The 25,526-nt window shown below is 54.1% G+C and overlaps 2 protein-coding genes across 3 annotated transcripts in view; one reads left to right on the top strand and one right to left on the bottom strand.

Annotated features, from left to right (window-relative positions):
- The window catches only part of COL4A2 (collagen type IV alpha 2 chain), a 161,197-nt gene extending 143,469 nt beyond the window's left edge, over positions 1 to 17,728 (bottom strand). For both annotated transcript variants that reach the window (XM_061435368.1, XM_061435367.1), the window contains exons 1-3: positions 17,640 to 17,728; positions 17,263 to 17,350; positions 17,106 to 17,160 (exon numbers count right to left, since the gene is read on the bottom strand). In XM_061435368.1, coding sequence (XP_061291352.1) covers positions 17,106 to 17,160; positions 17,263 to 17,306 — 99 coding nt within the window. In that variant the 5' untranslated portion in view covers positions 17,307 to 17,350; positions 17,640 to 17,728. The remainder of the gene's footprint in view (positions 1 to 17,105; positions 17,161 to 17,262; positions 17,351 to 17,639) is intronic.
- Positions 17,729 to 18,024: 296 nt separating this feature from the next.
- The window catches only part of COL4A1 (collagen type IV alpha 1 chain), a 132,996-nt gene continuing 125,494 nt past the window's right edge, over positions 18,025 to 25,526 (top strand). Inside the window, exon 1 of the mRNA XM_061435369.1 lies at positions 18,025 to 18,222. Coding sequence (XP_061291353.1) covers positions 18,139 to 18,222 — 84 coding nt within the window. The 5' untranslated portion in view covers positions 18,025 to 18,138. The remainder of the gene's footprint in view (positions 18,223 to 25,526) is intronic.

Genomic DNA, 25,526 nt, shown 5'->3' with positions numbered 1-25,526 from the left:
GGGGCGGTTAACGCTCCAGTGACACCCACAGAACGAATTCCTCTCTTGAAACAACAAGAGCCAATGACTCCAAGCTGAATTTCTTTGTTTTTCGTTCCAACACCCCATCTCCAGCTCTTCACTATAAAAAAAAAAGGTGCCTAAAAAACAGATAACCGACAAGGACCTACTGTGTAGCACGGGGAACTCTACTCAATATTCTGTAATAACCCGCATGGGAAAAGAATCTGAAAAAGCACAGGTGTCTGTATATGTGTAAAAGCTGCCCTCGTGGCTCAGACGCTAAAGAACCTGCCTGCAATACAGGAGAGTCGGGTTTGATCCCTGAGTTGGGAAGATCCCCTGGAGGAGGAAATAGAGACCCACTCCAATATTCTTGTCTGGAGAATTCCATAGACAGAGGAGCCTGGTAGGCTACAGTCCATGCGGTCGCAAAGGACATGACTGAGCAACAAACACACATGTACAGAAAAATATGAACTGTGATGTTAAAAATGCCTGGGCTCTTTGAGAGGACCATTCTAAGGCATTCTCGGTTCTTTGTCTCTTACTGGCAAGAATCAAATAAATGCAAGACGCGGGGCCATTCTGACTCTGAGATGGACTGGCCAGCATGGCTGGCTGGGTGGTGCTTTCTGGATAGACTCCAGTGTGGTCAGGGATGTGGGGAGAAGCTGCCTTCACTACACAGAGCGGAAGGCTGTGTGTGCTGAGCCCTGGGCGGGGGTGGGGTGTGAGTCCCGAAGCATGTGGACGGAAGCTAGCCGGGAGGTGAACTAGCCCATGTAGAGTGGCTGCTGAAGCCTAGACGCGGTTGCCATGAACCCTCCTGATGGAACCCACCAAGGCTGAAACAGGGGTGTCTGGGGAGAGAGCCCCCCGCGGCTGGGAGGCCCCAATGCGGTGAGAGTGAATGTGTGTGTGTTGGGAAGGTCTGAAGCTGAGGCTCTGAAAGTGACTATGGGAACGCTGTCTTCAGCTTCTGGGGGCCAGCGGGGGTCTACAGTGAACAGGACTTCACCAACAGCCCAAGCTTGGAATCTGTCCATTGTCAGCCTGTTCTGGGCATAGAGGGCTCAGGTTGTTCAGCTGGCTTGTGAGCTGCCATCTGAGGCTTCGGGTTTCACTGATTCGTAAGCAAGAGCTCAGCAATGAAGCGAAGACCCTGTGGTCCTCATGTTGCCACAAAGGTTAATTAACAGACTAGGAATCAAGACACTGGAGGTAGATGGAGGCCTGGGACATTTCCCCAGGGCCAGAGTCACTAAGGGAGCAGCTGGACGCCACACGGGACGGGGAGGAGCCTGAGAAGGGGCCCGTGTGAATGGGGTCGGTGAGAACTCAAGTAACCAATGTCCATGAACAGCCGACCTGAGACACGTCCTGGGACTGAGCACGCTGGGGGACACTGGAGGAGCCTCTCTCCATTGAAAAGCCTTTGGAGCTTCTAAAACCTCGAAGGAGACAGGAGAACCTTCAGGAATAGAGTCTCAAGGGCAGACAAAGATGCGCTCGGGGACCACGTGATCAAGTCCACAGGAGGGACCTTCCCGCAGCTGCACAGCCTCAGTGACTGCACAGATCGAGGGTTCTCTCCCCCGACTCACTCATCTCCCACAGTGATTTCCTTTGCAGACATCTGCCTGACAGGTCTGCCTGCTTAATCTCTGCTTGTATCTCTAATATATGCTTGTTCTACATGGAATTTTCCAAAGGACTCTGCCGGACAGATGCTTTCACTAGAGATGGTCAGACGCATGACTGACCATCACTGGGGGAGATCAAGTGTCATTCTACGAGGAACAGAGCTCCTTGAACAACTCAGAGAGATGAGAGGCTGGAGGCGGTGTGCTGCCAATTTCAACAGGAAACAGGCTTCAAGTAAACCCTCTGTGACGCAGGAGTGCTGTTTTCTGTTTTTAATACTTGACTGTAAACAGTTACACTGAAATGTGTTGACTTTTGATCAATATATACACTCTCTGGTTTAAACTGTTCAGACGATGATGAGCTGAGGTTGATGGTGTTAAAAAGACCATTTTTTTTTTTTTTAAATCAGGGATAGATGTGTTTCCATGAAACAGGCCACGATGCCCCCTCTCCCGGCCCCTTCCCTCCCCACACAAGCTGTTTTTGCAGCGCTCAGGGTCAAACTCGCTCCCAGGCAGGACGTGACCCCAGAGGCCTCAGCCAGCCCTACGTGTCAAAAGATAAAACGCTTTGCAAAGAGAGAAATTCCTTAACTCTCTCAGAGAACAGAGGATGAAAACAATCTTTCTTTTATCCACGGCTTTCCAAAAACTGCCTGTGCAAGCAAGCGAGTGGAGCGTGTTTCTGTTTTTCTTGCCGCGCGTTAGAAGACTGGCAGCCCTTTTAGAGGCGAGCGGGCCTGGATGCACATGCTCTGCACGGCGAGCAAGGGACAAACAGGCCCCCTGAAGAGCCACAGGACCCTGGAGACACCTGTCTAAGCCTTGCTACACAAACTGCGGTCCCTGGATCAGCGGCAGCGCGTCATCACCTGGGAGTGGGTTAGAAATGCAGGGTCCTGGGCTCGGCCCAGAACACCAAGTGTGAGTCTGTGGAACCAAACGCAGAGTTTGCCCAGCCCTGCTCTGGCCTGGCTCTTCCGACTCCAACCGGGATCTCAGAGCGGCATTCCACAAGCTTTCCGTGGACTCCATGTCAGGGACTGACATTTCCAGAGGCGGGGGACTTCCTGGGCATGTCCCCTGCCCCCATCAGCCTCTCGATCCCGGGCCCAGTGGGGAGGCGGTCACGGGGCCAAGTTCAGTTATCACTTTGATTGATAAGTGGGGGTTTGAGTGATGCCCCCCTCCCATTCCATTGGACCGTGTGGTTGGGTCACTGGTTCCCTTTCCACATTCTTACCCTTGACAGAGCTTCCAGAAGCGTAAAGGAGGCCACTAGCCAACCTTCTCTGCCCCGAAGAAAAAGCCCAGCTCAGCCTGCAGCTCTCGCTGGCCGAGTGCGTGCCAGGAGACAGCTGGCACCCTGTCTTGCAGAGGAAGCATATTTCGCATTAGTTCGCCTCTGCAGATAAGCCGACGTCTGTCCACCCCAGTAGTTTTCATGCAGCAGTTCAAATTGAGTGGAGCCGCCAAGAGCGGAGCGTGCGTCACGACCGCAGGTGCACGCTTCTGACGGACGTGCCCTTGGCCCTGAGCTGGGTGACCTGCGCTGGGGTTCTGAGCAAAAAGTCCCCAAAACACTGGGCATCGGTTCTGATCAGGACTCCCGCCTCCCCCTGCCTTGCTGCACTCCTGCGGCGTCTGGCTGGGCTGTGAGTCAGATCCCAGCCCCCACGCTTGACCTGCATTGGGCACTGGGCACCCATGACCATGTCCCTGCAGCGCATGGGGCCCACGCTCAGGTTCGGCAGCAGGGCAAGCACCCTTTCCTTGGGAGTTTTCTCAGGCCCTCTGCCTGTGCGCCCCTCCCCCCCCCCGGCCACAGGCTCAGAGGAGGCAGGTAAAGCCACGTTTTTGTCTGGGACTCGGTCCCTCTGACTGTCCCCTCCGCTTCCCTGATCCTCACTCGTGTAAACGCTGTGACTTGTCATTTCAGAGGAGCGAGAATTAGAGACATGGTCAACACCACCAACTTGCAAGAGGAAAAAAAGCCCCAGCAAAATGGGTGCCAGGCAACCCAGGGCGCCTCATGCCAACATGTGATATGGTCCCCAGCAGGTGGCTGCTTCTGGGACCACCCCTTCCTCTGGGTGCTGGGTCACAGCCTCCTGACCAGTCCCACCCAGAGAGTGCAGAGGAGACAATCTGAGCAGCCAGCGAGCCTCAGACGAGCCTGTCTTTGGGCTCCTAAACAGTGATGTGGCCACAGGCCCTCAAACTCCACCCCAGAATTCCTGGGGATCAGCCTCGGGTTTTCACTGGACCCACACCCTTGTCCGTTCGTGTCTCTCAGAGCGAGAGACCCGCAGTGGGGGCACAGAGCTTGGGCTCAGCGTGCCAGAGACAGGGAGCCCGCAGGACTCGCTCTATCCGGGAGTGATCAACACGATCCGGAAACCAAGACCCACTTCCAGAGGGACACACTGAGCCACGCAGAAGTGGGAAGACTAGTCTCAGGGACCCAAGTGCAGAAGGCATGTGGCCAACGGGCCCATGTACTTCTTCTAAACTTGACATGAACCACTGAAATCCATCAGCCAACAAAACAGAACTGAACTGTAAAACAATGCCTTAGAAAAGTACAGGAATATTATTCAGCCTCAAAAAGGAAGGAAATTCTGACACAGGCTACAGCATGTTTGAAATGTCCAGATATTATGCTAAATGAGATCAGCCAGGCACAAAAAGACAAATACTCTATGATTCTACCAATGCAAGGTGCCTAAAACAAGCAAACTCATAGAAACAGAGCCTACAGCTGACCAAGGACTAAGTGAGGGGAAGCAAGAAGGAGCTACCGCTTAATGGGACAGAGCTTTGCTTTGGGATGATGAAGAAAGTTCTGGAATTCAGGCAGATTGCACAACAATGCAAATGTTCTCAAAGCTTCTGAAGGGCACACTTGAAAACGGTTAGGATGGTAAATTTCATGCCGTGTGTGGTTTTAATCACAGGTCTAAAAAAGCAGACAAGCAGCACAGGTTTGCACTAGGCAGACATACGAGAGGCCTGAGGTCTCACTAATGAGATCATTTACAAGCGATTGGTTTACAAACACTGCATGTGTAGTGTCTGTGACGTATGACTCATGTGTCAAGGTTTTGTTTATTTTCGGGAAATTTATCTAATTTTTAACATATGAAATGCTTAGCAAGAATGAAGAGCTAAGACAACTTTTCAATGTGAGGAGTTAAAAAAAACACACACACACCTCATGGAGCCTGCCTTTTTTCTGTGTTTACCCTTAGAGACTTTAGTTAATTAAACCCAATGAGGAAGAAAAACCAACGTGAAGGCAAAAATGTCGGCAGAATAAACAGCCTTAGCCTTCTGTCCTCACTCAAGAACTAGGAGGATCAAGATTTTGCCAAAGGATCTGTAAAAAGGAGACAGACAATTCTACAACTGGATGAAACGTAGGTTAAACGTGTGTGTGTGTGTGTGTTCAGAGACTCAGTTGTGTCTGAGTCTTTGTGACCCCATGGACTGTACCTGCCAGCCTCCTCTGTCCATGGGATTTCCCAAGCAAGAATACTGGAGTGGGTTGCCATGTCCTCCTCCAGGGGATCTTCCCAACCCAGGGATGGAACCTGCGTCTCCTGCACTGCACGTGGTTTCTTCACCACTGAGCCACCTGGGAAGCACCATACAAATGTATAACCTCTTTTAAATAAATTTCCTTTCTTTTGGGACACTGTGCTGGCTTTGCTCTCACTTTAGTGCACACAGAACGGATGGCCCAGGTTTGACTCTGCTTGCGGAACAAGCCTTTCTAAATTTGAAGCATCACTGCGGTGCAGACAGACATTCCCTATTCTGGAACTTCTAGACAGGAGTCAAGGCGCGTCTCAACTGCTTTTACTTCCTAATTAAGGAATTTTGGGGCTTAAAAAAAATCCAGAGTGAGCATGACTAACCTTACTTCCTTCCCCCTCTGGAGTAAAGTAATTCATTTATTTCTAGAACATGACATTCCAATTTCTAGATAACAAACCGCTCCCATTGAAAAGCAAAGAAATCCCTCGCCAATCACAGTGCAGGAGCTCAGACCCACCCACCAATCACAGCTCAGGAGCTCAGGCTCCCCCACGAATCATAGGGCAGGAGCTCAAGCTCACGGACCAATCACAGCTCAAGGGCTCAAATGCGGTGCCAATCCAACCACAAGGCAGAGCCAGGTCCAAGGACCGGGTCACCAGTGGCCAGAGGGGCCTTGGACCTCATACAGTAGGCTGTGCCTCAGGCCCCAGCGCCTGGGTCTGCGACTGGCCGATGGCTGAGCTTCCGTTTTAATCAAGAACAGATCTGACAACTGTATTTCTGTTCCTGTAACTGAGGTTTTCTGGCTCCTCAGAAAATCACTTGATAGACTATGAAGACTACATTTTCCCTGGAAGCTGCAGGAAATCCTCTAACGCTTGGAAGGACTGTGTCGTCTCAAGCCCCCAGGGCCTGTTCCTCTGTGACAGTGGGAACCAGACCTGTTCCCTACCATCATTTCAAACACGGATGATTTTTGCCAAAATTGTCATTGTGGTTTTAAACTGTGCAGCATTTCAGAAATGGGAGGAAACTGAACGTGTTTGCTCTTCTGCAGTTTCACAAAAGCCAAGGCAGACAGCCCCCAAATCCCTGCACCGTGTGACTTCACGAGCACAAGCGCATTTCCTTTTCAAGTCTCTGACATTTTGATGTTGATAAACAGACATAAAACCTGATATCCACACACACTGGCATACGGTATACAAATCATTTCAGGCTGTTTGCTGTGAACATTCCTTGTTTTGCATCGGGAAGGGGAGGCTGGGCCATAAAAGCTGATGACTAAGATGAAGGAAATCCTGTCTGAGCTAAGATTGTCTTGGAGAGGAGGGGTGGGGCGGGGAGGGAAGCAGGCAAACCTGGTGGGGGCTGGTAGGAAAGGAAGGTGGATTTCAGACAGGAAAGGAGAGTCTCAGGCCCGTATTTGGACGGTTCTGACAGTCAGGACCATGACCAAGTAAGGAAGAAAAGGATGGGGGTGACTGTCCCTCTGGGACTTCTCGCCGGACTCTTCCTATTTGAGGGCCCCACTGGCTGCGCTCACCTGGGCGCCCCGGAGGAAACGGGTGGATGCGTGTCCGTTGCACCTGACTGGGGGACCCCGCGTGAGCCAGCCCTGCTGATGCCTGTAGGCGAAGGTTGGGGGCGGCCTCTGCCCCTTAGAGGATGACATCCTCTCCTGAGGCCCTGGGTGTGTCTTCTGTGCCACGGTGCCAAATCAAAGCCTCTTGAGTTTTCTTGCTTTGGTAACTGATACTTGGATCTCAGAATTCTTTGAACAACATGTTCTTTGTAAGTGTTTCCATTTGTTCTGGAAATAATTTAGTCACACCTTGACCTGACTTTAATTAAAATTAACATTCTCCGCTTGGCGGGTGCTTTTCAAACTTGGAAAGTACAAACAGCCATCCAAAGGCTTTGGGAAGACGCCCCGGCACCCATCTCACCAAGTGGACGCACACGCAGTGGGGCCCAGGGGCCCAGCTCCGGCTCCTGGCCTTTCGGCTGCTCCCCCCAGACAGGGTCTCAGTGTCCCGGTGCCCGTCTGGGCAGGGACGCTCCTCTCCTCTGCCCCCAGGGCCACACGCAGGGCACGTGTGCTGCAGCAATGAGCCCACAATGGCTCTTCTCCCCTCGAAAGTGGGGCTCTGTGGGCTGCCTGCTCCCCATGGACACTTCAGGTGGCATGTCTAACTTACAAATTCCATCAGACAGTTGGAAACGCCTACCCAAATCCATGTGTGTGCAAACACACACACACGTGCACATACTCAGAACACCCCCCTTTCACTGCTCTTGGCCTGTTCTCCTCAGTTACCCAGACCTGAGCCCATGAAGGACTGATGCACACAGCTTGTGAGTGAACATTATTCCTAGCAGAGTCAGGTCGTAAATGATCTCACCATGACTTGTGACACAGGTATCAACGTTCCTGTTTTATAGTAATACAAAGAAAAGGAGACAGAGAAAGGGAAAGTGACCTTTTCCGGTCATGGGACTCCAACCCAGATGCTGCGATGCTCTTTAAGAGACCACGCCTGTCTACATGTAGATGTGTGGGAACTCCGGTGAAAAACATCAGGACAGAAAACACAGTGGTCAGGCAGACCCCGTGCAGGGAGCCTGGCACCAGCCCAGGAAAAAGGAGTCTGGCATCAGGCCGCTGCTGTCCGGGGGTCCCCTGCACAGCCAAGATAATTTAGGAGGGTCTCTTACTCCCTGGGGGTTTCAGTAAATCTCTCTCCATGTCAGGACTCCCAGTTTTCCAACAGGCTCTCCATCTGCTCTGACAGGATGCTGTGTTTGCACGGCCCTGCCCTTGAGTGGCTGCAGTACACTCGTCTCCACTGCTTGGGATTTTGAAAAGGACCCGGAGTAGGAGGGTTTGGGGACTTTGTCCTGCTCAGCTCCCCCGCCTGCTCCCGTGTCCTCCCCTGAGGGGCTCTCCTCTTGCAGCCTTTCTAGTCTCTGTTCTCAGTGTTCACAAGCCGCTGGTCATCACGCACGCACACCAGTCCCTCTGCAGAGGGACCCCAGAAAGATGCTCCCTAGAGGTCTGCCTGACATCGTCTGTAGACAGTCATTCTCCTCCTGCCTGGGGAGCCCTCATGGAGAAAGGAGCTGGGGCATCCAAGGGCCGTGTGTGTGTGTCTGTTTGAGAGTGTGAGTGTCTTATGTTCTTTATTTCTCCCTCTCATTTCCATATCTATCTCTCCATCTCTACATGGGTTAGTTGCTCAGTCATGTCCGACCCTTTGAGGCCCCAAGGACCACAGCCCACCAGACTCCTCTGTCCATGGAATTCTTCATGCAAGAATACTAAAGAGGGTAGCCATTCCCTTAGAAGGGGGATCTTCCTGACCCAGGGATTGAACCCAGGTCTTCTGCATTGCAGGCAGATTCTTTTCCATCTGAGCCACCAGGGAGGCCCATCTGTCCATCCACTATCTACCTACCTGTCCATCTATCATCCATCACTTCATCTATCATCATCTGTCTATCTTTCCATCTCTGTCAATCATCTATATGCCTATAATCATTTACCATCTGTCTATATTCCAAATCTGGAGAAGGAAATGGCAGCCCACTCCACTATTCTTGCCTGGACAATCCCATGGACACAGGAGTCTGGCAAGTACCAGTCCATAGGGTCGCAAAGAGTCAGATACGACTGAGGACCAACATGTCACTTATGTTCCGTGTAGATGACATGTATACACGCACATATGCTGCTGCTGCTGCTGCTACGTCACTCAGTCGTGGCCAACTCTTCGCAACCCCATGGACTGCAGCCCACCAGGCCCCTCCGTCCATGGGATTTTCCAGGCAAGAGTACTGGAGTGGGGTGCCATCACCTTCTGCAAACATACATACGTGCATTTTACAAACCCAACATTTTGCGTGTTTCTATCTCCATCAATCATCTATCTACCTGTAACCGTCTATCTATATCCCATGCAGATGACGAGGCACACAGGTAACACACATATGTACCGCTTACATATCCAGCATTTTGCATATTTCGAGTGTGCGCACGCACCCTGTGGGTCAGATCTGCTGGCCTAGCACCATGGTAAGAGCAGGGCCACGGAACCAGCCCGTCCTGGGCTTCACTCCTTATTGCCCTCGATAAGCGCCCTAACCTGTGTGCCTCAGTCTGCACACCTGTTAAGCGGGGTGATCGGAACTGTGGGCTGGGACCCGTCTCTGGCACCACACTGCTGTGTTCCTCCCGTGGGAGATTTTAGCTGCCCCTGGGGTTCTGGAATGCTGGAAGCTTCCTTAGGGGCTCCTCTGTCATAAGTTGATCCCGGGGGAGTCCACAGAGACCCTCGTCGGGGACCCCTCCCTTTCTCCAACCTGGAGGCAGGGACAGGGGTGATGGCAGAGGCGGGGAGGGCTGTGGGTCCGTCACCGTGCCCCTCCTTCCATCAGTCTGCAGTTTCTGCCCAGCAGTTGCTCGTCAGCTCTCTTTTTTTCTAATGGACAAACCAGAGCGGGGAGGCACCCAGGGAGCACGTGCCTTTGACTGTGTCCCCGAGCACAAGCCCTTCCCTCTGCTCACGGGGCCCACACGGCCACACAAAGACAGACACGTACCCAGAAGTGCTCGACACGCAGAAAAACACAGCATTATGTAATTCCCACCAGGTACCAGAAAATCGGCCTGTGTAATCCAGCAACACAAATTCTTCCGTAATTCCCACATGGGAGATCACTGACCTGGGCAAAAGCAACAGAATAGGAATTTCAGGGGTGGGGCCGACACAATCCCTCGGAAAAAATGCAAATCTTTCACAGACAGATCAGCGGTTCCTTTATCATCATGAACAGCTAGCTTCAGCCGGCGAGGGGCAGCATTTAATTGGGGAAAAATCCACACGGAGAACAGCTGTATTTTAATCTCACCTTCCCTCGCTGCTCCGAGTGTATTTCTCGTCCAATAGGTCTGTTTCAGGACTTGCAACTCGCCGCCCCTTCACTCACGTCCGGAACGGACCCTTCACTGGGTGCCGACCCCGTTTCAGGCCCTGGCTCGTACGGTGCCAGGTGAAGCAGGCCTGGAGGAAAGATGCTCAGTGCCCAACGCCTTGGGTTGCGGTGTCTGGCAGTCCAGTGGGGGTAATTACACGAGTCAAGACAAACGCTTACTGTCTACACAGGTTATGGACGATGATTTAAAGTCCTGGCTCTCTAATGGTAATTTGGGCGGGGGGCACTTTAATTAGACTCTGAAAAAGGTCATTTCCAAGGGACAGACGCTCCGGCTGGGCACGGGATTCTGACATACACTACAGGCGGCCTCTGACCGGCCAGGGCAGGGTGTCCTTCATGTCTCGGGGGCTTCAGGCTGCTGCGGGGAGCGACAGGGTGTGGCAAAAGCTTCAACACAGAGCTGGCCAGGGCTGCTCTGCTCCTGGGGGTGGCGACAGAGGCGAAGTGTGAGGTGACCACCGCTGGCCACTGGCCATCCTTGCTCCTGACCCATGACTGCAGTAGCAGCTGTGGTCGCTTAATGACTGCTCCGAATTCCTCAGCCATCCAGGGAGCCCGTGTGGAATGGGGCCTCAGGGACCCTGGACCTGCATCGCTGCTGTCCACCGAGTGTCCTAGACATGCAAGGGGGTGGGCGTGGGGCTCTCCTTTCCTGTACAGTCCCTGGGGACGCTGGCCTGACAAGCTGGTGAGCCAGAGGTGTGAGCATGGAAAGCTCTCCCGGAAATGACACTGTCCTGCAAACCTGCTGTGCCATCCTGAACTCAGCAAACACCCCTGCAACCACGTTCCCCCCACCACCGCCCCCGCCTCCTCCCACCAGACGGGCGAGAAGAGGGAGGCCATTGTAGCTCAGCCCTGAGGCCCCTTGGAGATGCCGAGCTATGGAAACTCCATGAAGACGCCTTTCCACCCCTTCCTGTTAAAGAACTCCACCCGCTGTGGGGACCAAAGCCCTTGCCCCTGGCAGGGGCCACTTCTGCTAGATTTCTGAAGACACAGAAGGGCCTTCTGTTTGCTTTCCCTATCAGAGCACAGCGCGGGGACACGATTCCCTCTCGCTGGTCCCTGGGGTACGCTTGCTGCCTCTGCACCCGCTGCGCACCTGTCTGTCTGGACGGGGCATGCTTGGAGTGAGTGGTTCGTGACTTCTCAGTCAGCCCGTTCAGTTGCTCCGTCGTGTCCAGATCTTTCCGACTCCCTGGACTGCAGCACGCCAGGCTCCCCTGTCCATCACCACTTCCCGGAGCCTGAGCAAACTCGTATCTGCAGGATTTTACTTTGAAATGAATGCTACTGGCCAGAAAGTTGCAAAGAGAGTTTGGAGTCCCCACTCAACCCTTCACCCAGACACGAGGATGTCATGTCAAAGTTTTACGTAACTTCTGCCCATTTGTGTCAGAACTAGAGATTAACACGAGTGCATTCACCAAATCACAGACTGTCAGCATTGCCCAGTTTTTCCACCAGTGTCCTCTGTCTCTTCCAGGATCTGATCTGGGGTCCCACACTGCGCTGAGAGGAGCACTGTCCTGACAGAAGAACTCGTGGCTTCAGGGGCAGCCTCGTGGAGCACGGTGGATCATATCCGAACAGAACACCCAGTACGGGGTGGGGCAGGGATAGGAGACTCCAACACGGGAGGCTGATCCAGGCGCCCGAGGGCTTAGGATCCAGGGGGTGTGGTGGGGCTGTAGGCCCGTCCTTTGAAATTCCCTCCCTGACCACATGCACAGGGCTAAAGAAACCCAGAAAGTCTCCCTAAGATTAGACACCTTCTAGTCCTCTTTCGCGTGGGCATGAGCTAACCGGCTCCACTCGGGTCCAGCTCTTTTCGACCCTATGAACTGTGGCCCCACCCGGCTCCTCTGTCCTTGAGTTTCTCTAGGCAAGAACACTGGAGCGGCTTGCCATGCTCTCCTCCAAGGGATCTTTGCCTAATCCTCTTTCATAGATAATCAGAAAAGGGAAAAAAGTCACAGACCCCTAGGGAGGTGATGAAACCAGGGTGAGTGAGTCATTCAGGCTTGTCCCTGGAGAGTCTCATTAAGGGTGGGAGCAGCCACCAGGGAGGGGCCAGGAGGTGACCACAGATAACCTATGTCCTCTCACTGCAGCTGATCAGGTATTGTTCACACAAGCTCCCCCACCCCGGCCGCAGATAAGCAGCCCCGAGCAGCATGTTACAGTCAACTCTGCAGCAGCCTAGGTGCCTGCCTGCAACAGCACCCCCTTTCCTGGGGTTAAGCTGGGAAGTGCGAGGGTCCAGCCTGGGGACGGGCCTGGGACAGGCGGGGGACCCCCGTCCTCAGCTCTGACTCTACGACTGCCCAGGGTGACTGACCCCCAGGAGCATCCCAGCGCAGACACCAGCCCTGCCTCGCAATGTTCAGTGACTGGGCTCTGGGGTCACCCAGCCTGTTAGGAGCCATGCCCGGGTGGAGCTTGGTCACCCCCCAACTCTGCCGTGTGGTCCCTGGCCTCAGAGGCCACCGACTCCTGCACAGAACCAGCTGAGGCCTGGGCCCACCACTCACCCACTGCCTTCCACATCGGCGATGACGCCACCAGGAGGTTGACTTCACAGCCTCCTCTAAAGTCCTCTAATCAAGGGTTCTTAGCTCTTTTTCAGACTGAAAGTACCAGACATTCCAAAACCACCTAAGACCTTCATTACATTATCGTCATTGAAAAGGGTTATCCTGTCGCACTGGTATCTTCCTCTCGCATTTTCTCTATCATCTAATTGAAGCTGGTCACCTACTGTTCTTTTACCCTCTCCTCAGGAAGACAGACCATGCTTTGATTTTTATTATTTTAGTAAAATCCTTGTGTTCTATTCTAGGACTTTTCACTTGAATTCCACTTTCCTCCCCATTCTCTGGTTCTAGGTATACCCATGGGCAATGGGGAAGCCAGGGGCCCTCTGACCCCCTTGTACCTGCGTCTGCTCTGGGATGCTGTGACAACTCTCTGACATTATCAACTTCAGCGGTCAGACAAACCACGCAGAGAGGAGTACTTTAAGAGCGTACCAGAGCGCGGCAGACTTGCTTGATTTTCCATTAACAGAGGAGGAACCTTGTGATATTTCCCTTCTTCAGAGGGACTTGGGCTTTGAACAATAGGACTAGAGCTCCGGGGAACTCTAGGGAAGCCCTGCTCTCCAGGAGGCGAGCATGCGGAATGCGTGCAATGCACTTGCCATAACTTATCGATAAGCTGACTGGAAGAAGAGAGAACCTGAAGAACAGATTCCTTCTCTTTCTCTTCTTTCCTTGGAGGGAGGGAAAGGCGTGGCAGTGTGCAGGAGCACCCAGAGAATTTTCCAGAGCCTGGAGCCGTGGGAGGCGCCTGGAAATCCAAGCTGGTGGGAAGGCAGTCTGGAGCCCAGCACTTCCTGGGGCCACACAGTGCCTGTGTGTCCGGCTCTCCTAGCTGGCCCCTGATACCTGGAGAATCTAAGGTCCCGGCTGGGGTCAGGAGGTCAGCCCAGCCCACAGCATGTTTGATCTCTGGGAAGGTCTTTGTTCTCTGGAATTTCCCCCCCACCCCCGGAACCACACAGGACTGCCCTCCTAGATCTGTAAGGCTGCCATCCCATCTCTGGAGATAAGAGGCAACAGTGATCTGTGGGGGCTCACGTGCCCAGGCAACCCATCTTCAAAGTCAGGGCTGTGGTCACTGAGGACAGGCCGCCTGCCGGGCACCCACAGCCTGGCCCCGCCCGCAGGCCGGGCAGCTGCAGGAAGGCACAGCGACAGGGGGCCACCCACCCCCAGACCGTGTGTGTCCCCCCTGGGCCCCAAGCGCAGGCTGCTGGGGGACCGCGGCCTTTCCTCCCACTGGACGCCAGGTTGAGTGGCCTTTCCCTTGCTCTGGGCTCCTGCTCTTCAGAGCAGAGCAGCAGAGGAGGCGGGAGTGACTTCCCTTCCCGGAAATCAGCCGGTGGGCTTTATTCGGCTCGCGTCTGTCCAGAGCAAGGAAACCACAGCCAGGAGACCCAACTGCTGAAACTCAGTAGTTGACTTATAGTCTGATCCTGGGAAATCGAGCTGTGGTGAGGCGCCTGGGTTCACACCCGCTGCCTACAGAGAGACACCGTGGGCGAGGTGTGCTTAAACTCTCTGTGCCTCTGTTTTCTACTCTGCAAAATGGGGATAATAAGAGTTACCTACTCAGGTAGCTGTGCTTTTCTATGAGGCTTAGATGGATTAAGGCACACAGATCTGCTCATAGCAAGTATTCATTAATTAATTATTCACTTCCTCTGCTAGCCATTGTCAGCTGCTTCTGCCACATAACTCTTCAGGTTACGATCAGCAGCCAGTATTACTAAACTGACCTACCCCTGGGAAGACTGGCACAAATGGGCAAAGAAACAGGATTCCTGAGTGTGGCAGATAGAAGCTAGGCAGGAACTGGACTAGCCACAAGGGGGAAAGGATTTTTAATAAATACAGTTAAGGATTAAGGCACTATTGTAAGAGTAACAGTAATTAAAGCCAGTGGTCAATAAGAAGATAATTAAGTGGAAAGTCTATTGTTGAACATTACAAATGCCATGCCTGTTGAATAATTTGTAGCAATATGTCTCTAGTAAAATGACCCAGAAGTATCTGTTTTTTAGAGTCTAAAGCAAAGAGAAATGAAATAAACCCACAAGGGACTCCAATGCCTTCCAATCCAATACCCTAACTCAGTGGTTCCTAAACTTCAGCACCAAGTGGGAATGCAGACACCCAGTCCACCCCAGAAAGTCTGATCAGGAGATTTGAGATGTGGACCAGAGCTCTGAATTTTTAACCAGCCTTTCCGGATGCATGTAAGGGTCTAAGGACTGTCCTCTGAGAAGCACTGCTAGGCAATAAATGCTCTGCGTCCCATCGAAGGGCCAGGCGGCAGGGACTCGGATGGGTCTGCAGTGTCTCAGAGGCGTTAGGGGTAGGCACAGGTGTGCTGTATCCCACAAGCTGGGGGATGTCCTCTTCCTGCTGAGAATGACGGAACCTGGCTCAGGATTGAGCAGATCAGGGCAGAGCTGCCTTTAGTTCCCAGGTCTTCTGACATGGGCGCTTCCCACGTGCTGCTAGCGTTAAAGAACCTACCTGCCACGCGGGTTCGATCTCTGGGAAGATCTCCTGGAGAAGGGAATAGCAACCCACTCCAGGATTCTTGCCTGGAGAAGCTTACAGACAGACGAGCCTGGTGGGCTGCAGTCCGTGGGGTTGCAGAGAGTCAGACACGAGTGAGTGTGCACACACACACACACTTCTGACACAGGGCCCTTTCTGCCAATTTTAGGCTCAGTCCCACGTCAGATTCTCATCATCCTCTGGAAGGAAAACGCTCATGTTTACCAAAGTGGTTAAAGGGGACAAGGGGGTGAGGGAGAGAGCTGGACAGTGCACAGACCAGGCGGGACAGGGCGTCTTCCTTTGCAGGGGTCACCTGCTCCTTCTCTGAGTGTGTGTGTGTGTGTGTGTGTGTGTGTGTGCGTGTGTGTGTACTGCCCCCGCTCCCAGCTCTGAGCCAAGTCTTGCATGTCATGTGTGCATAAGGATTCATAAGGGTCGATGGGCTGGTTCAAATATCTAGTCTGTGATCTTAAATCTGGGATGTGTGGAAAGGAACGAGACACAGCCTGAGCTGGAAGAAAACTGGCCTAGAACCCTCTGGTCAAAGTCTACGGAGTTCTCTTCTGCCTCCCAATCTGGGCCCTGACCTGGAGGAGAAGATGGCAGAAAGGTGAGGCTCCAGGTTCCTCCCCAGGCTGGACAGTGCTTCCTCGCTCTCAGTCTGCAAAAATCCTCGGTTGTGTCACATGAGGACGGAAAAATGTTGAAATAACAGAATTTAAACCAAGCCATGAACACAGCTCTCCACTACCCAGAGTGGGGATGCCGGGGAAGGGGGGGAGGGGGGAGGCGCTCAGGGGAGCCCCCCGGACACCAGATGCTCCGATATTTCAGCAGACAGAGGAGGAGAAGGGGAATCCAGGACCCTGGTAAGTCTCCTCGATTTTCAGTCCCACCTTAAACATTTGGGTCCTCAACTGAAAGCAACCAGCAGACCTGCGACAGCCCAGCCACACCACACGGAGCTCAAGCGAAGCGGCTCCGGTGACAGGGCACAACATCCCACAGTGCAATCATGGCGCAGGAACAATGCTCACAGAGTCATTTCGAAAGGCAGGGCTTGAGGGGAGGCACTCGGGAAACAGGGTCCCTGGTGGGAGCCTTAACAGCCCCACCTTGGCTTGTGCCTGGCCAGGGCGCATCTTGCAAGAAAACAGTACTTTCTGCCATTGTTCCCTCTCCCAGTTTCCAGGAGTACGAAGTCCCAGGTCCTCCTGCCCCCCTCCTCCCAGAACCCCTCATTCAAAAGGACAAGAAAACTCTGCCAAGGGCAGGACCCCACACCAGTTTCTGATGCCACACAGGCCATTCTCCTCCCAAGCCTGGCGCCTGGGAACCACGTGTCTGACTGCCTAGAGACCCTAAGGCCAAGCTTTGCTTCTAACGACTGGCTTTGCTCAAACGAGGGGAAAGGATGCGGCGGGTCATGTTTTTAATTATTGGTTCCCAAGGATGAGCCGAGGCCTGTAACGCACAGGATTGAAGGGGAACCCAAGGGAAGGCAAACCAGAGTCCTCGGGGAAGGCGAACTTTCTCAAAGCCTGGGCTTGGTACCGGCTGCCCAGGACACACAAGCACACAAGGGGAGCGGGAGCGCGCGTATACACACACACACACACACACACACACACACACACAGACCCACGCTCAGGTGAGCACGCACAAGTTGCCTTCTGGCAAGGTTACTCGGTGACCCAACCAAGTGCCAATATGGTGACCCAAGAGCCAAGATTCTCTCCGGCTCGCCAATCAGCCCAGAACAAGAGTCAGGACTTACCGCCAGGACGCTCTGGGCCAGCAGCCCCACGGTCACGGCCCCCAGCAGCAGCCACCTGGGTGGGAGAGGAAGAGCTCCGTGAGTGCGTGGCCCCGGCGTGGCAGTTCCTAAAAGGACGCGCGCGCGGGACCCAGGGGCCGGGCAGAAAGTCGCTTACCGCCGTAGGGCAGGGCGCGCGGCGGCGCGCAGCTCTCTGTCCATGCTCCCAGTCCGGCCCCTCTGGGCTCCGATCGGTCCCTATGAGCCTGGAAATTGAGACAAAGAGGGCTTAGCCTGGCCGGAGAGGGGGCATCCTCGCCGCCCGCCTCCGATCGCAAGACGGAGGAAAGCGGGGAGTGGACCGAGAGCCGCCCTGCGACCCCGCCGGGGAGAGGGGAGCCTGCCCCCCCAGGCCCGGGTTGGGGCCGCTCCGCAGCGGCCGCCCCATCGCCTCTCCCCTGCCCGCTCCGAGAGCCAAGCGTGCAGCCCCCGGCGGCACCGGGTGCCCGCGTCCCTGCCCTCCGGCGGGTCCCGGCGTCTTGGGGCGGCTCTCACCTCGGGCCTGGCTTCAGCGGCGGCGGTCCGCTCGCATCCGCCCTCCGGCAGCGCCGCGGGCGGCAAGAGCGGCGCGATCGCCCTCCGGGGCCGGCCTCGGGCCCGCGCGTCTGCCCTCGGAGCTCGGCCGGGTAGGCGAGCGCGGGGCGCGCGGCGGGCGGCGGCGGGTGCCGAGCGCAGAGCCCTGCGTCCCGGCGCGCGGCGGCCACAGTCGCCCGGCCGCGCGCTCGGCGGCCTCTTACCCGCGCCGCAGGGTCCTCCCCCTTTGAGGCGTTGCCCGCCCCCGCCGCCGAGGGGAGGGGCAGCGCCAACAAATTGGGGAGCTCGCCTGGCCGCGCTCAGGTCTCCGCCGCGAGCCGCCGCGCCCGGGACGGTGCGCCGCGCTCGAGCCCCGGCCCTGCCAGAGTGAGCCGCCCGCCGCCGCCCGCGAGAGCCCGGCCGCCGGCTCTGCCGTCCCTCGCCGCCCCGCGCCGGTCCCCGCCGCCCCGGGCTCGCCGCCATGGGGCCCCGGCTCGGCGTCTGGCTGCTGCTGCTGCTCGCCGCGCTCCTGCTCCACGAGGAGAGCAGCCGGGCCGCCGCGAAGGTGAGTCCCGGCCGGCTGGGCTGCCGGCGTCCCGCCCCGCGCCCCGGCGCCCCGCGCGGCCCCTTTGTCCCCGGCCGGAGCCGCCCTCCGGGCCCGGGGGTCGCGCGCGCGCGCGCCGCCGCCGCCAGGAGCACTCTCCCGGCCGGTGCCCGCCGGGGACCCCCGTGGGCTGCGATGGCGCACGCCTTAGGGAGCCGCCTTTGTTGTGGGCGAGTCAGGGGACTCCTCGGGACGGGAGCGAGAGGGCAGAGCTTGTTGCGCCCCGCGCGGCGTGAGGGTACCCGGGAGTCCGCGGGACTTGAACTCACACCTCGGGCTCGCCTGGCCGCCGGGCGCCCTCACCTGCGCCGGCGCCCGAGGGGGCCGGGGCGGGAAGGGTGGACAGGCGCGCCCCGTGCTGTTCGGAGCCCCACACATGTGCCCGGGCGTCGCTCTGGGCGTGTTTCTCTGGAGCTTTGGAGACTCTGGTGGTTGATGCTGAACAGTCCTGGGCCCTTTGCCTGGAAACAGCTGTCTTCTCGCTTTCCCACGACTTTGCTGTCGCCGAAGCACGCTAAGGAGCAGCGGCGGGCCTTTCTGTCCTCCAGCTTTCAAACGCTTCCAAACTCCACTCTATGAGTTTTATTAATATAGCAACAACAACAAAAAATTGAAACCACGTTATATCTGAGTGTGAAACCAAAACGAAACTCCGTCTATTGTTCTGTGCAGAGATTGTTTTGCTAGTTTTCGTTTCCTCGGGCTGTGTGTTTGCCCAGAAAGGATCTGGGACTGAGGCTTGCAAGAGTGGAGGCGTCCAGCTTTGGACGATCCCTGATGTGCTGCTGTTCTTTACTTTTTTTCCTTCCCCCGAGACCTCAGCTGTTCCCCACCGTCACAGACTTGCAGACAGAACCCCAGGAAGGTGTGGCTTCCCCCCCACCCCCCAACTATTTAAAAATGATGTTACTGCTTTTGGCATTTCCCACTTACTCTTTAACTGTTTCACATAATTTGGCTCTCAGGTTTTTTTGTTTTTCCTTCTCTTAAGGAAGAGTGAAGCTCACTGACTTGATTATGTATAAATGATGAACTGTTACTTGCCGGAATGAACTGACAATATGCATACATACCTTGGAACTGAGTCTGGCTCTTGGCTGGCTGCTGTCACTGGGTAGGGAACGACACTAGCGGTTAGCTTCAGATTTTTTTCTTGCAGCCCAGAGGCCAGCCAGCACCCTAGTCGGTTATTGAAACGCTCTCTGGTCATGATGACAAAATGCTTCCAACAGAGGCAGCTCTTGAACTCTTTATTTGGGTCTAGAGCTTCTGACGCAAAGATTTCACACTTCCAAGGAGAGGTGGCAGGGAAATGAGAGAAGTTCTCTGTTTGGAATATGAAGCTCTGTTTGCACTTGAGTTTTCCTATTGATGATATTAGCAAAGCCAAGCCCATCGTAAGAGGCGGCTTTTTAATTAGCCTCGAGTGTGAAGCAGGAGCCACTCAGTGAGTGAGAAGCCAAACTCATTGGTGTTGAGTTTGGGATTATTTCACTTTCCTTGAATTTTTCTTAAAGCCCAAGTGCATGTTCCTGTCTTGGTTTTGCTTTATCCCTCACATCTCATGTTATGTTTTAAGACATCTGGCAGGTGGACACCCTCTGATTACCAGTTAACTTCATGGGTCTTATCATTTTGTCATATTTTTTTTCCTGGTTTAACCAAGAGAGAGAAAATGTGTTAATATGCAAATAGCTTATCTCTGTATGAGAAAATCCATTTAAAAATAATATCTGGGTAGTTTTAAAATTGGTCTCACTTTTCATGCCATCAGTAACTTTTTCTTTATTTTTTAAACTTACCTCCTTCCAAAATCAACTGTTAAGGGTACCAAACAGTGGAATAATTTCCATATTGATCTGAGCAAAATATCATTTAAAAATGCATTTCTAATGATAAGATGCTGCCCATAGACCAGATCCTAATTCAGAAGCCGGCACAACTGATTTATTCTTGGACTGTCGGCTTTCCTGGAGTATCTGAGCCTGTGTTGCCTGCACTGGCACACACAAACACCACCTACGGTGTGTCAGGCACAGGCTGCTGTTACTATTACGCACAAGAAAGGTGTTTGGTTTGATGTTGGGTCCTACGTGCTATGGCCATACTGTTCATTTACTAGCGGGCAGGTTTCCTAAGTCAGGGATTTTTTTTTTTCTCATCACCACACTCCTCCCTAACTTTTCTTTCTTAGGCAAGAATGGAGGAGTAAGATGCAGACCCAAGAGAAAAATCTGCCCATAAAGTTATGATTGAGGGTCCTCTGTTCTGAGTCACGCAGTCAGGAGCTGAATAAATCCTTCCTTCTGCAGCCTCCAGACGCCCCCTTTCCAACTGGTCTTGTGATGCTTCTTGACAGATTACTTCTCAGGATCAGACATGTGAACTTCTCCAAAGCGTGGTGATGCCTGCCTAGGGTGCTGGCGTCTCTAGACCATTAGTCACTCTTCTGGGCCTGAGTGACCTAGAACTTGGGCGAAGGGAGGTGGAACTCCCATGGGAGCGTGGCCCACGTTCTTCTGGGAATGTCAGTTAAGTGAGAAGGCTGATTTCTGACTTAGTTCCCGAGACAGCACCATGAACCCAGTCCCTGGAGGGGGCTTGGTGAGGACAGAGTCTAAACCATCACGCTCTTCACATCTGGGCTGCCTCTCGTACCAACCAGGAGAAAAGTGTGCAACCCTTGTGTGTGAGTGCACACTCACAGAATTGTGAATGTGTGTGTTAATGCTTCCCTGGTGGCTCAGATGGTAAAGAATTCACCTACGGGAGACCAGGGCTCAATCCCTGGATTGGGAAGATGCCCTGGAGAAGGGAATGGGAACCCACTCCAGTATTCTTGTCTGGGAAATCCCATGAACAGAGGAGCCTGGCCAGCTACAGTCCATGGAGTCCCTGAGAGTCAGACACGACTAACACACACACGTGTGTTAATGGTGTAGGCATACACACACACACACACACACACACACACGACTTAAGGACCAGAGGGTCCTAAATGTTGTGTCTGCTTTCATTAAGCAGATGATTTCCGAGGACTCGGTAACCCCCTGCCTCAGTTTCCCTGGCAGATCTGCCCTCCGGCCCAGGATCCTGCCTTCATCCCACACATGTGCCCCAGCGTGGCTTCAGGCCACACCCTCCACTGTACATTGGCTGTGCTTCAGAGAGGAGACCCTGCCCTCCCCCGCCAGGAGGGCTGCGGTCTCCTGAGGAATAGCGAAACAGGCCAATACAACCCAGGCTGGCAAATGCTACAGTCAGTGCAAACCCAGGGCCATAGGAGCACCTAACCCAGCTTTGGGAAAGTCAGGGGAAATTCCGGGAGGGCATCCCACCTCTGAATCTGGGGGAGGAACGGGAACTGTAGACCCGGCTTCTTATTTCCCTGTGAATCGCCGTGTGCATCACACTCAGAAGGTTGGACAACCCTTCCCCAGCCCTTTCACCCATCAGGCTAGGCTGTCTTTGCATTGAAAGATGACCTTGAGGGTTTCCTGCTCTGAGACACCAGGACACCACTGCTTCCGTGACTCACAGTTGTGATGTCCAAACATTCCCCTGGGAGGGGTGGAGACACACCCATGGCCCGGGTCTTGGAGAGCTGTGATAAGACCCCTGCTCACACCAAACCGGGGCCCTCTCCAGAGGTCGCAGATGGGTTGGGATGTTTGCAGAGTTGCAGCACGGATGACCGATCACGGGCGTGAGTGCCTTAGGAGCTGAGCTGGAAAACCTCCCCTCAGTGGGGCAAGGCCGTGAGGGGATTCTCAAACCCTGCGTTATTCATTAACAAGACTGTCTGCAGATTTCTTGGAACTGCTAAGGATGGTCGTCCCTGAACGAGTTTGGTTATCTAGTTAAGAACTGGTAGAGCTTTTGCAGAAAAATTGAACCCACAAGTGATGCGCTGAAACGAATCCTTTTAGAGTTGCCGGGGCGCGTCAATCAACGAGTAATTTACAACCCTTGTTTTGGTGAGGCAATGCTTGCTCTAAGGATGGTTTCCTCAACTGGACGGGTATTGGCCTCCTGCAAACATCTCCCCAGCAGACTGGGTATTCTGAGTGCTGGGGCTCCAGTTGCAACAGCAACAACAGAACCTAAAATAGCATCATCGGAGCATGGTTCTTCCTGCTATTAGTAAACAACCGCTTAAAAAATGTGAGCTGTAGAACAGAGGACGCATCCCACCCACCCTGGCGCACACAGTGAAAGGGGACGTAAAACAGAAAACGCTTTGCTCGTCAGCGTGTCCTGAGGCGCTCACCACTCTGAGTGGCTTTGGAGGAGCCTTTGTGGTCTGGCCCTCGGGACCGCTTCCATCCTGTGTTTCCCGCCATTGTCCTCCTGGCCTTTGTTCCCTGACATCCGTTTGCCTGGGATCCTTCTATTTCTCTGCCTCTCTGTTCTTCCAGACCCCTCAGTCTGGGTGGACCGCAGGGGTGGGCTCCAGCAGGCTTCTGGCTCTCTCCACCCTCCCCACTCCCGTGATCCTCGGCATTCCGTGAGGGGGACGCCAGACCTTCCTCTGGAACCCCAGGCTGGTGTCCACACTCTCTTGAACATCTCACCTCCGCTGTCCTGTGTTAACACTCCGCCTATGTCATGCGCCCAGTCGTGTCCCGCCCTCTGTGACCCCATGGACTGTAGCCCACCAGGCTCCTCCGTCCAATGGATTCTCCATGCAAGAATACTGGAGTGGGCTGCCATTTTCTTCTCTCAGGGCTCTCCCGGAAGCTTTGATCACAGACTTAGCCAATATGACGAGAACCGAGCTGCCATCCTTTACCCAGACTGACTGCCCTCCTCCACTTGCCCGTGCTGGTCATTGACGCCCCTATGTTTCCTGACGCTCGGCTCAGGGACCGTGGCCTCGTTGGAGATTCTCATCTCTGACCTTGTGTCCCCGGGCACTCGCTCTCCCCCTCGCCCTGCCGTCCACTCCTCCGGGTCCCCCAGGCTGGCCCTTCCAGGACCCCCACTCGGGCAGGCTTGCTGCACACCCCTCCCGGCTGCTGCCGTCTTTCCCACCTGTCTTCTCTCTAGCATGTTCCTCCCAGTGTCCTGAGGCTTCAGAGATCCCTCATGACCACGTGATTCCTCTGCTCACCATCCCACAGCGGCTACCTGCTGTCTGACCAAAGGTCCCCCGCCTCTTCGGCTGGGTGGCTTTTGGTCTGTCTGTTTTTTAATGAAGACTTGATTGCTTACAGCCGTTTTAGGTTCGAAGCAGAATGGAGAGGAAGGTCAGAGCTTTCCCACACACCCTCTCTGACCCACAAGCACAGTGTCCCCCAGTATCGCTGTCCCTCCCCATTTGGCACGGAGGTCACAGCTGATGCACCTGCCCTGATGCATGATCGTCACCCACGGTCTGCGGCAGACCTCCGGGCTCACTCACCACTGCGTCTCCTGTGGGTCTGCATGGATGTGTAAAGGCACGCAGCCCCCACTGCAGCGTTCTGCAGCGTGTTCCCACTGCTCTGAAAGGCCTCCTGGGCTTCACAGGTGGTTCAGTGGTAGAGAACCCTCCTACCAGTGCCGGGGACAGGAGACATGGGTTCAATCCCTGGGTCAGAAAGATCCCCTGGAGAAGGAAATGGCAACCCACTCCAGTGCTCTTGCTGAGAATCCCACGGACAGAGGAGCCTGGGGGGCTACAGTCCATGGGGTCGGAAAGAGTTGGTGACTGTTTAGTGACTAAACAGCGACAGCAACAGAGGTCTTCCATGCTCTGATTGTTTACCCCCTTCTCTCCCCAAAGCCTGGCAACTGTTGGTCGTTTCACTGTCTCTGTACTTTTGTCTTTTCTTTCGGCTGGCATCATTACATTATGTAGACTCTTCAGATTGGCTTCTTTAGCTTTTTCTTAGGCGCTTAAAATTTCCTCCACGTCTTCATGACTTGATAGCTCACGTTGCCTAATATTCCATTGTCTGCGTGGACCACAGTTTATCCTCTCACCTACTGAGAGACACTCTGGTCTGCTTCCACATTTCAGCCGTTTTGGGTAAAGATTCTGTAAGCATCCCTGTGCAGGTATTTGTGTGGAGCTGAGTTTTCAGCTCTTTCTGGCAGTTACCCGAGGCGGAATTACTGGGTCACTTGGTACGAGTAGGTTTGGTTTCGGAAGACACCAGCATGCCGTGGCTGTACCGGTTTGAATCCCACCATCAGGGAATGAGCGTTCCTGTGGCTCTTCGTCCTTGCCAGCGTTTGGCGTTGTCACGGTTTTGGATTTTGGCCACTTGCATGGATGTGTAGTAGTATCTTGCTGCTGTTTTATTTTTGCTTGCTTTTGAACACTCTTTGCAATATGGATTCATGAATTTATCGGGCTTTGTTCCTTATACTCCCCAGCCTGCAGCATGGGTAGCTGTCATGAAGGATTTATCCGTGTCTCGTGGAGCACTGTAATCTCTTTGAGCCTGGGGTCCCTGATCCATCAAATGAAGACAACACGGAGGTATCTGCAGACGCCTTTAAAACCTCAGAGAGGGCGTGTGTGTGTGTGAAGCCACTAAGCCCTCAAAATACGTCAGTTGTTACCACGGCCGTGTGGCTGGTGTCGTGTTGTCTTCTGTGTGATGGAACCACACCCTTGATGAGATTGAGATTGAGGTGCTGGAGAACAGAGCTTCTTTGAAAAATGCCTGCACCATCTGGGGAGTGCCTGACGCTTGAGGGGAGCCATGAGTTACTTGTATTGGGGCCAGTGATCCCGGCTGCCTTTCACTCCGGACCCCGGGAGATGCCGGCAGGAATTGAGGGCTGGCTGCCAGAAATTGCGTTGTGTTGCTGACCCCTGTGGTAGAGTTAGGCAACAAAAGGAAAGTAATGCCAACGAAGGTGTTTCCTCTCAATTGGGCATTGGGAGTAGATATTCCACCACAGACTAAACACGGCTTGGAAATATACACAAGGCTGAGCTCTGTGTAAATAGTTTATTCCGTGCTTTAGTAATACTCCTGCTTTGCTAGGTTTGCTTTTTAGTCTGCACACTCTAAGAGCGTTTCTTGTCATCTGAGTTTTAAAGCTTGCCTGACTTGTGGTCAAGGGAAAGACAGATGGCAAGCGCCCACATCGGGTATTAAGGCAATATATTCCATGCGTATCTGTTGGTTCTCTTGCTGGTAATGGGTGTTTCTCCAGCCTCCTCATTTTCTGCTGGTCCTGGAGTCAAGATTCTGTCCGGAGTTTTGGAATTACTGGTGTTTATTACTCCGTTCTTGTCTTGGTCTGCTGTGGGCCTCTGTTTCCTA

The sequence above is a fragment of the Bos javanicus genome, chromosome 12, assembly GCF_032452875.1.
Source record: "Bos javanicus breed banteng chromosome 12, ARS-OSU_banteng_1.0, whole genome shotgun sequence".
NCBI classification, from domain to species: domain Eukaryota; kingdom Metazoa; phylum Chordata; class Mammalia; order Artiodactyla; family Bovidae; genus Bos; species Bos javanicus.
Note: the sequence above shows the minus strand (reverse complement) of the source record. Positions and strands in the feature narration are given on the sequence as shown.